Source organism: Sapajus apella, unplaced genomic scaffold (genome assembly GCF_009761245.1).
Source record: "Sapajus apella isolate SASKATOON/1434 unplaced genomic scaffold, GSC_monkey_1.0 scaffold105, whole genome shotgun sequence".
NCBI lineage: Eukaryota > Metazoa > Chordata > Mammalia > Primates > Cebidae > Sapajus > Sapajus apella.
Genome location: NW_022437045.1, coordinates 4,673,359 through 4,685,372, shown reverse-complemented (window position 1 = coordinate 4,685,372; position 12,014 = coordinate 4,673,359). Strand labels below are relative to the sequence as shown.

Below are 12,014 nucleotides of genomic sequence, written 5' to 3'. Positions count from 1 at the left end.
CTGAATTATAATGACACTTAGAATGACACATAAACTTCTTGAATATCTATATGATTATTCACATGGAGGCCAAGACGGCTGGATCACTTGAGGTCAGGAGTTAGAAACCAGCCTGTCCAACACGGTGAAACCCTGTCTCTACTAAAAATACAAAATTAGCTGGGCATGGTGGTGCATGTCTGTAATCCCAGCTACTCGGGAGGCTGAAGCAGAAGAATCACTTGAACCTGAGGGGTGGAGGTTGTACTGAGTCAAGATGGTGCCACTGCACTCCAGCCTGTGCAACAAGAGCAAAACTCCATCTCAAAAAGAAAAAATAGCTTAATTCAGGAGGATATATCTCAATGGCCAGTTATTTCAGGTAATCAAGGGAGTATATATTTCAATCAAATGACTCCCACCTCCTAATGCTTATCTAGTTTCTTTAGCTCATGCATATGCCTATATACATTACAAATTGCCTGTTCACATATGTCTAGCTTGATTTTCTCCAAAGCAGAGCTTGAGAAAAGTACTTGGGCACATGTAGCTTACTGGGGAGGTGATCCCAGGTAGCAAGAATGAAGATGTATAGAGTGTGAGACAGGGAAGGAGGAAAAGCTAACAAAGGATGTACTATTGAGGGTTACCCCTATTGGCAACTGGAATTCAATCCCACTGGTGACCCTATGGGGAATTGTATAAGGCATGTGTACAATATGCCTCAGAACTGCTTGTCTCAGAATTACCCTAAAAAGTTTAGGGTGAAGCATTTATTCATAGACTCCCATGTCCATTGGTTGAGGGTCCTTTGTTTCCACTAACTCCCCAACACTTCAGAGCTGCTCTGTGCAACTTGTGCTTTTGATAAAAGCCCTGAGGCAGAAAGCCAGGGAGATACTACCAGTGCTTAAAGAAAGAAGCTGTCAGAGTATGTGGGAATGTCTACCACTGATGTAGCTGAGATGGGACATGGGGTGCCAGAAGCATCTGCTACCTCAGAGTCCAAATGATTGATGCAAAATTATTACCAATTTATGTTTTTCAACAAACAATTTTTACAAAAGCGATTTGAGGGCTCCCTGTACAAAATGAATGGAAATTAATTTTAAAGAGGGAAAAACATTCTTTTAAAAACTCAATTATCCAAGTAATAATGATTGTATCATTATTGCCAAGATGCAAGTGACAAAGAAAAAAGGGACTTCCAATTTTGAACCCTGTGTCTAGTGTGTTATCCAACATCCTGAAAATTGTATTTCCTGAATTTCTTTTTTCCAAATTATGGTAAACATTATTTTTTAATAATTTATGTTTACAAACTACGTATTGGTCTACTACTCTGAAATGAAAAACAGATAGGCAAGAAAGATATTTTATTATTCGACAATGTAGAATATACACTTTCTAGCTCACTGTCAATGTTGTTTTTCACTCTGCTGGTTCCACAGCACATAAAAACAACTCTGAACAGGCTGTTCTTGCTACAAATGATGGATGATGGATGATGTCAACAAGAATATGAAAAGTGCCACACTGGTTTCCAGCTTAATTTTTAACAAATAACTATATAAATACACAGATATGGACCAACATTCCTCTCTAAATTGAAGGCAAACGCTTAAAGTGAGGGAGACAATAATTTGCAACTAACCTTCTTGTATACCATGGAAGAAGGGAAATATATTCCTTGCTCCTAGAAGTGCCAGCAGACAAGTGATTCCAGTATACTACCAACCACAACAAATAACTCTTTTTGATGGGCAGCACATCTTAACACTCTCAAACCCACAGTCCCCAAATTCCAAATGGCAACAATTTGACAAGTATGATCACACAAAAAATTTCTTACCAGTTTCTGCCCAGACAGGACCTCCAGAAGGGCAAGCAGTTTAACACCATCTTTCATGTCTTCAAAAAGATCATCCACCACCATTGGAGGTTTCCGCTGTAAAAGCAAAGAGGAGTAAGTGCAGAAAGTATCTCTTCCCTCTCTGTTTCTCTCTTTCTCTCTCTCTCTCTTTCTCTCTCTGTCTGTCTTTCTGTCTCTGTCTCACCTTTGTTACTTATGGTGGTGAAATTTATAAGAGAAATTTTTATTTATTTTTAATTCTTTATTTTGGTTATAGTTGCCAATTGCCTTTTGATAACTATGAGAAGAAAAACAATCCAGTGGAGATAAAACTCAACATTCAAAAACCTCAGAAGATTTAGTGCTTGAGCCTTACTGTATATACCAGCTTCTTTCTAGAAACTAATTTTTGACAAGGGTAGGATGGTGTGGGATAAGGGAAGGAAAAGAGGGTACTAGCAACCTGAAAGATAAGAGAGATTATAGCAGGACATAAAAGCAGAGCAGGCGCTGCATGGACCAACCTCACAGGTTCACTCTGTGCGAGCCACATTACTGGGGCTTAACAAGGTGCAGTCCTTCTACCAGACATTCTCACCACAGCAACCTCATAGCTCAGTGGCCTGCTGGAGGAGCACTCTTGGCATAGCTAAGGTTGCAGGTTTTAATCTTCCTGTTGGTTAGTTAGCTGTTGTGTTGTGTTTTACAGCCTGATAAATCTAGCAAACCTTCTTTCGGTGCAGCATTGAACTCAAAAGATCATAAGCACAAGAGTATAGACCGAATAGTGCAAATCCATCACCACTGCTGGAAAAATAAGCCAAAGCCTATTTTTAATTCATGGAGCATCTTTTTATTTTTTTATGAAGGTTATTAAAATACTCAATATACTGGAATTCATCGAACATTGAATTAGTGTCTATCTTGGCTCAGGAGAAAGTAAAGAAGCCATCATGCCAATGTTGATGGTCAGAAGAGGGGAGGTGTTCACTGATTTATCACAGAATCAGAATTTGTTTTCAATTTATCATCGGAATTCAAACTCTATAGTTTTCTGATTCCTACTGAATCTTGTTAAAGGCCTAATGCTCAATTTCTAACTTTTACTTGTCTTTCTTTCTTTAAAAAATAATATGTTCTATGTAAGACACTGAACACCAAACGTTTGGATGAAATGTGACTTTTTTCTTCTACCAACTGATATAGAGAGCTTTTATATTTCTCTTATGGCTGCATGAATTATAATGTCTGAATGGTCCAATTCTAATTTAAAATATATTTTTCTCTTGCTATAAAATGAACAGCTGAACACATTTTGCTCTCATGCTGTGAAATGCATGCTCAAAAATAAGTTTTCATTTTTGATTATTCTCTTTTAAATTCCACCATTCATGCTGCTTCTTAATTCTGTAGCAAAAACGTAATAGTGACTTTATATTCTAAGCATATAAATAAAATTAATCAGAATAAAAGCAGTCATCACAAAGAAAACTATTTGGTGCAATAAGAATCAAAATTATTGTATTAGCCATATATGGTCATTAAAAATGCAATCTATCATTCAAAGTATCCATTTGTACCCAAGTTATTTAAATAAAGCAAAACAATGAGGAACAAGTTCATAAATGTTTGATATATTCAGTGAGCAAATGGAAATTAAATTTTTCATGTATTGTTAACCTAAATATGCAAAAAGTAAGGAAAGCAAGGAATTCTCATGAAATATTAAAGATTCCAAGGCATTCATCTGTTCTGATTTTAAAAATACACAGGTGTCTGCCACTTTGAGGAACATATTCTTTTTTTTTCCCCATTTATTTTATTGCATTTTAGGTTTGGGGGTACATGTTCTTTTATCTCACTTCTGCCTCTCTTGTTTTTCTCCTCTATTGCTATTCATGCTGCACACGCTTTCCTTCTCCCTCCAGCTGTTCCCTGCACAAGGCTCCTGGAATTGGCCTTCCAATCAGCAGTGACAACTGAACAGTTCAGCAGCCCACTGGCTCCTTGGCATGGGAGATTTCAGATACTATTCTCTCTCTGATCTGTTCCTACCCAAAACTCTGTGACCAGACTGCCTAGTTCATAAGCCTTTCTCTTTCTTTCTCCTCTCTTCTTCCTAACTGTGGCCATTCACTACTCAATCCTGAGCCCTTTGTTCTTTACAAAATTTTTCTGCTTATACGTGGTTCTTAAATCCAGGTAAGCGACCTCACTTAAACATTGTCAAACATGTGGCAGGCACTTAATATATACTGCTGGCTTGCTGGTTGACTTACTGACTGACTGACTGGCTAAATGAATGAATGAATGTAAATATTGTGTGAAACCAATAAAGAACCTTCATTTACACCAGAATGAAAAAAATGACTAATTACTGGACAAGTTTTGTCATTCCAGTTTGTATAAGGTATTATCTATATATAGCAAACAACTAGGGGGCCTTTACTATGATAACTACCTCACATTTAATTTTTGGAACAATGTTTTAATAGAAAATCTTTCAGCTAAAATGTTTCCCCTGTCACATGTACAAATATTTATACCACCAATATGGTGATTTTGGTAAGACTTGGGTCATAGTGCTGAAGGTCAAAAGGGAGAGTTAGAAATGCAGATAATTGATTGCATCTTGACTTAATGGAAAATAAAGACAGAAATCTCTCAAGCACTTTTCAAGAGCACAATTATCTTTATTTATTAATGGGAAATTGTGATAAGCTCTCTTGTTTTTTGTGCAATGTTCGGGGAAATGATAGTCTCTTTTGGCCTTCCCAGTCCTATTTAGCACATTTTTCCATGGAACCAAGACATATTCAGGCTGAATCTGAGGTGGTTCAAACAGCAGGCCTTCTGACTGGGTGATGGGAGAGGGAGGTGGGAGTGCACAAAAAGTCAAAGCAGTAATTTCTTCTGTGCCAATCCTTCTAGAAGCTTTCTTCAAACCAGATCCAAACTCAAAGTTCTGGCTCCACAGGGTTGCCTAGTCTCAAAAAGTCTATCAACTCAGGGCAAATGCACAGGCCTCTGTTGCTGGAGAGTTGGCCTTGCCTGGCTATAGCCTCGGTTAACTCACGAGTGTAGCAGGCCTCACAAAGTGCTGTCCTCTATTTATCCTCCTACCCCTTTATTTTTCTCACAGGAGCCCCCATGATGACATGCAATGAGATTCATTCCCTTTCTCTTTGGACTTAAAGGAAAGTAAATGTTTCTTCCTGAACCTTATGAAATGTAGGGAAGCTAGTCATCTTTGATGTAATTTTTACTGACCATTTACTATATTTTGGGAAACTTATCCATTCTCTAACATTATGTATGTATGTGTGAATAACTTGTGTCTCTTTACCAGTCAATAGGTATCAGTACGTATTTAACCCTTATCCACCATCTGTTTCATATTTTTATTCATGATAGGATAGTTGTGTTTGCTATGCTGGATGTTAATTTTATGCCCTGAGAAACAATTACATTCCTAATGTGGAAAAGATTGAGAGAATAATTTGATGAAAAAATTGTATCAAAAATAACTATTTGGTGTGTGATATAGTTTGGCTATGTGTTCCCACCACCCAAATCTCATCTCAAATTTAATTCCCATAAACACCACATGCCAAGGGAGGAACCTGCTGGGAGGTGAACTGGATTATGAGGGTGACTTCCCCCATGCTGTTCTCATGATAGTGAGTGAAGTCTCACAAGATCTGATGGTTTTTAAAGTGGCAGGTTTTTCCTGCACTCTCACTTCACTTCCCACCTGCCTTGTGAAGAAGATGCCTGCTTCTCCCTTGCCTTCCACCATGATTGTAAGTTTCCTAAGGCTTCTCCAGCCATGTGAAACTGTGAATCAATTAAACCTCTTTCTTTTATAAATTACCCAGTCTCAAGTATTTTTTATAGCAGTGTGAAAATGGACTAATACAATATGAAATTAAAATTTAAGAAGTTCTCACATTTAAAAATTATATATGAAATGAAAAATGTTGGTGCATAAAGGAATTAGGACAAAATAGTCCTAGTATAGATGACATACAATAAATGAATTCCAACATTTAGTAGGTATTTCTATGGCTTAGATATTTATACATTCAAATTTAGCAGGTGTTTAATAAGAATAAAAGGAAAAATATAATAAAATAGGAAGGGAAGAAAAATGAATGAAATATTGTTAAACATCTAAATGTGCTGAGAGTTAGTATGTGGACTCCCATCTGCTATCTTGTTTAATATGCACAGCTACTAACTATGGGAACACTACCCTCTCTTTAAAAGCAAGGAATCTGAATCTCAGAGACACTAAGTGACTGGGATTTGAGCCCAGGATTTTACACTTTGAGTCACCTTGTTAAAGGGGAAGCTTAGTATAAAAGTGATGGCATTAATATTCATTTTTCCTGAATAATACATAAACTTATAAATGTGATGTTTATTTATTATCAGTAGAAAAAGTATTGACTGATCAGTTGAAGTGCCTGTTACTCTACTAGAAAGACTACCTTTACTAACTTCCAAATGTGGATTTAAGAAAGACTAAAATAGTAATAACAGAAGCACCATATGTACTAACATATCTAATGTATATTGGCATCGACATAAGCCAGCTCAAGTCACATCTGTGCCTCGATTCCCCCAGTGGTTACATTTGTGATACACTGTACTATGTTACATGAGTGACCTGAGCTGCACCCATCATATTTTCTGGTCGGGTCCAGAAGATGTCTGGGGTCACATTGTTCCTTGGCAGTGACCTAGGGACTAGTTTCATCAGGGCATGCTGCTGAAGTCCCAAGAGCCATTCTGACTCTGTCTTTCTCAGAACTGTGTTAGTCAGTGTGTTGGAGGTTCCCAAGAACACTTTCAGGCTTGATGATTCCCTAGAAGGACACAAAACTCAGAAATGCTGCTGTACTCATGGTTACAGCTTACTACAGCAAAAAGATACAGATTTCAATCAGCAAAGCAGAAAGATACATGGAGTGAAGTCCAGGAGAAACTATGCACAGGCTTTCAGAGGTGAGTGACCTCTCCCTTCCAAGTGGAGCCACATAAAGATGGACTTACTTTTCCCAGCAATGACATGTGACAACCCACGTGAAGTGTCCTCAACCAAGGAATCTGGCCCAAGTCTTAGCGTCCAGGGTTTTTACTGGGGAGTCTATAACATAGGCAAGCAGTATCCATGTGACTTAGCTACTCAGACGCCAGCCCTCTCCACACCTTCAACCCCAGCTAAAGAAGTATTAATCCAAATCACATTGTTAACATAAAAAGGTCTGATCAAGGTGGTACAGCATGGCCAAGGCCCCAGGTACACATAAAAACTGAAGTTCACTATAAATATGGTGTGGCTCAAGGTCTCAGGCATAGAAAATCCCTCTCTTAGGGGTGAATATTCCAAGGGCTCAGAGATTACCTCCCAGTAGCCAGCCAGGGTCCATTCTGAAAGACAGGCTCTTCTTTGAAACACAAAATCTGAGCACTGCAGGCCTGCTGAGTTAAGTCTTTCTTGCCCAGTTGGCTTTTTCTTCTTATACGTTAAGACACATAGTATCCTTTCAACAGTTCTTTCTTCTTGGTTAAATCATCTAAAATTAATTTTATTTACTTGCAACAAAATGAGGCACAACTGACATGAGTCTAATTCTTAGTGTATAAACATTATTCTGAGTGTAACAATTTAAATGTCAGTGTTTCCCAATCACATAAGTGACCAAAAGTAAATTTTTTTTTGTTCTGTAAAACAAAAGTGTGTGTTTTCAGAAGAACCTAATTGTATTATTTTTTTTTACTAAAATAGTCCCTCTTTATGTGCAGTTTCAGTTACCTAAGGGTCAACTGTGGTCTGAAAATATTACACAAAAAATCCTAGAAAGAAACAATTCATAAGTTTTAAATTGCACACTATTCTGAGTAGTGTGATGAAATCTTAGGCTGTCTCATTCTATCCTGCCTGGGACATGAATCATCCCCTTGCCCGGGGTATTCATGCTTTCTACTCTACCTGACCCACCTGCTTGTCACTTCATAGTTGTCTAGGTGATCAGATAAACTGCTGAGGTATCACAGTACCTGTGCTCAAGTCATCCTTATTTTACTTAATAATGACCACAAAGTACAAGTGTGGTGATGCTGGCAATTTGAACATGCTGAAGAGATGCTGTAAAGTGCCTCCTTTAAGCAAAAAGATAAAAGTTCTCAATAAGCAAATGAAAACAAATATGAGATTGCTAAGATCCATGGTAAGAATAAATCTTTTATCTGTGAAACTATAAAAAATGGGGAAAAAAGACATGGTAATTTGGCTGTCATACCTTAAGAAAAGTTATGAGCAGTGTAAACGATACATGCTTAGTTAAGATGAAAAATGCTTAAGATTTCATCACATTTGTGGGTAGAAGACATGAACAGAAATGTGTTCTAGTGGACAGTAATAAGGTTCAGTACCATCTGTGGTTTCAGGCATCTACTGGGGATCTTGGGACATGTCCCTTTTGAATGTAGTTTAACTTTCAAATTTTTAAATGTGCTAAAATGCACATAATATAAAATGTACCACATTAACTATTTTAAGTATACAGTTCAGTAGTGTTAAGTATTTGCATATTGTTGTGCAACTGACACTATTTTCATTTTGCAAAATTGAAACTATATATACCCATTAAACAACAATTAGCCATTCCCTCTGCACCTCGGCGCCCGGCAACCACCATTCTATTTTCTTTACAGTGATTTTGACTACTCTCGATACCTCTTACAAGTAGAATCACACAGCATCTGTCATTTTATTACTGGCTTATTTCACTTAGCATAATGTCCCCAAGGTTCACCCATGTTGTAGCAGATGCCAGAATTCCATCCTTTTTAAAGTCTGAATTATATTCCATAGTATGGATATACCACATATTTTGTATCCTTTCATCCATCAATGGATGGATGGATTGTTTCCATTTTCTGGCTATTGTGATTAATGCTACTATGAGCATGAGTGTATCAGTATCTCTTCAAGCCCCTGCTTTCAATTCTTTTGGATATACACCCAGAAGTGGAATTGCTAGACTACATGTTAACTCTATTTTTATTTTTTTAAGAACTGACATACTCTTTTCCATAGTGGCTGCTTTGTGGAAGAACAGAAAGCTACTTTGAAACATTGCTAGCGTATCATCACTTTATGAGGTACAAATTTCCTACCTATCTTCTACAATCTTAGAATCCCTAGTGACCAATATCATTTAGCTAATAAAGTAGATTTTCAGTATTAATAATTTAGTATTTAACAAAGAAAATGGTAAAATCACCTGTCTCATGCCAGGACCATTTAGATCCTCATTTGCTGTCATCCATAATCACCTTTAGTCTTCTAGTAAATGCTTTTTCCTCTTGCAGAAAGAGCTCTCAAAACATTTTGTCATAAAAAAGCTACAACATTTTTCTTTAGAATACTAAACACATACCCTATGGCTTAATCTTTGTGATTGCTGGGTACCTTGTGATACCATTAAAACTGAACCAGAAAATGCCTAGAAGAACAGCACATGCCACAGTTAACTATTGACTTCAGTTGAGGCATAGACGCTATTATGCACAGTCAGGATGCTGAACAGGATGAAGAGTCATGACCTGAGACAGTCACAAAATTTTCTTCTGCACTGCATGTAGGGAGGCCTCAAGGCCAGGTTTGGTTCTCCATGTGCATTCTGCGCACCTTGAAATCTCTGTGCACAGAATGACCCATAACTTCTAGAACTGGATAAACCACTACTTCTGGTTTATACAAGTTTCAGGTAGGAATTATTTCACAGGCTAAGAGACAGTATATGGAGAAAAATTCCCATCCCAGGATCATTCCGGAGTTTTGGCACGTGATGATGATTATCTTCTGGGTGGGAGCAGCAAGTTAAACAACAGTCATGTAGAGGAGTGGAAAGGAAGAGAGGTTAACCAGCAGATATGGAGCAAGTGACCTCCCCAAAGGTTGGCAAGGAGGCCCCACAGTAATATGTCTCAAAATACCAGGGTATCCTTGGACCAGATCAAGGAAATCATGATTATAACTACTGGCAGTAGTCAAATAAAATTAATGTCTAACAGGTTTTGCCATTTAATTCAGAAAATCTAATTGAGTATTTCCAATATCTCCAGAAACAAGGTGTAGTAATTTAAAAACTGTATGTGTAATCTGCTTCTCTTTCACTCCTTTGTAATAGCACTATTGTGATCATTTTCCACTTCTGCTTGGCAAAGGTGGGAAGATTGTTTCCATCCCTTTTTTGTTTCCTGTAACAGATAGAATAATCCTTTCCACTTCCTTATTTAATTTAATTCCCAATACATATTCCAAAGGCACTAACTGCCCTCCAGCTCAGCTTTAAATCTGCTTGGAAAACTCAGCTCTTAATAATTTTCAAATGTAATAAAAGTTTTTTTTACCATATAGTATAAAATAAACGTATTCTCCAAGTTATTTGTTTTATTTGGTACAAGTTGTGGTGACCCTTGACTCCTCTGTTTTGCTCACACTCAATATCTGATCCATCAACACATCTTGTCGGTTTCATTTTCATAATTCTTCTCGTATCCAACCACCTCTCATCACCTCCACTGCCACTATCTTGGTCCAAGTCACTAATACCTTGGCTGGATGGCTTCAATAACCTCTAACTTGTCTCCCTCCTCCTGCCCTTGCTTCCCTTCAGTCTATGTTCAGCAGAAGAGCTTCTTGATCTTCTTTACTGTCCGTCTCCCCTATTAGGATATAAGCTTCATAATAAGAAGATTTTTTTTTCTGTTTTGTTCACTGCTACATTTTCAGCCTAGAATATTCCCTAGCTTATTAAGCAGCATTTAAAAATATTTATTGAATAAATCTATGACAAGTAAAATATATTTCTGGCTGGGTGCGGTGGCTCACGCCTGTAATCCCAGCATTTTGGGAGGCTGAGGGTGGGTGGATTACCTGAGGTCAGGAATTCAAGAGCAGCCTGGCCAACATGGTGAAACCTTGTCTCTACTAAAAATTCAAAAATTAGCTGGGCATGGTGGCAGGCATCTGTAATCCCAGGTACTCAGGAGGCTGAGACAGGAGAACCACTTGAACCTGAGAGGAGGAGATTGCAGTGAGCCGAGGTCACACCACGGAACTCCAGCCTGGGTGACAGAACAAGATTCCATCTCAAAAATAAATAAATAAATAAATAAATAATTTCTAAAGAAGAAACTTTGACAAAGATTAATATTAGCAAAATGTTTATTAATCTGCATAAACTTTGTGAGATCTAGATCTTTGTAAACCATAAGCTAATATATTCTAGGAATAAATTAATAAATGCTATTCATTTTGAAATGGGGATTTTCCTTTGTAATGTTTAAATTGCATATTTGAAAATAACTAATTCATTAGAATGTTTAGGGTTAACAAATTAAAGTGGGTTTATTTTTTCTCTGGCTTTATTGAGATATAATTGACAAATAAAAATTGTATATATTTATGGTACACAAGATGATCTTTTGGTATGTGCATATATCGTGAAATGATTAAATCAAGCTGATCCATCAACCCCCCTCCTTAATGTAGCTTGAGAAAAACAACTAAAAAATTATTTGAGGGGTAAATTATTGCATTTATCTTTTCCTCTTTGCCTCTTTATCTTCCTGTCTGAGTTCATTAATAGTCTCACCAAACTGTGTACAAGGAAACAGATGGGAGCAAAATTCTATTCGGAACATTTCCATGTTATCTTTCAGCACTGCTGGTTGAAAGACAACTAAAGAAGATGAAAGCCACAAGTAAAGTGATATTTTATAACTATAGAGATGTCACTTAAATTCATGATTTGCATAGATTGTTTTTAAAACATGGAAAATCCAAAGTCTTCCCTTTAAAAGAGCTCATACATCTAACTTCGTATTGAAACAAAATGTGCTCTTAATAAAATCTGATATAGGTTGAATTGTGCCTACCCTCCAGAGACATGTTGAAATGTTAACACCCCAAAATACTGAAGAATGTGGCCTTATTTGGAAATAGTCTTTAGAGAGATAATCAAGTTAAAATGAGGTCATTAGCATGGGTCCTAATCCAATAGAACTAGTGGCCTCATACACTGGGGAAATTTGGACACAGACGTACAGAGAGGCAGAGATTGAAGTGATACAGCTACCCAGAGACTTAGAAGGAGCCTGGCCT

General features: G+C 37.3%; 1 protein-coding gene across 17 annotated transcripts in view; it reads right to left on the bottom strand.

Annotated features, from left to right (window-relative positions):
- SYNE1 (spectrin repeat containing nuclear envelope protein 1) overlaps window positions 1–1,947 on the bottom strand; it is a 411,505-nt gene extending 409,558 nt beyond the window's left edge. For all 17 annotated transcript variants that reach the window (XM_032258772.1, XM_032258777.1, XM_032258767.1 and 14 more), the window contains exon 1: window positions 1,832–1,947. In XM_032258772.1, coding sequence (XP_032114663.1) covers window positions 1,832–1,915 — 84 coding nt within the window. In that variant the 5' untranslated portion in view covers window positions 1,916–1,947. The remainder of the gene's footprint in view (window positions 1–1,831) is intronic.
- Window positions 1,948–12,014: the final 10,067 nt, after the last annotated feature.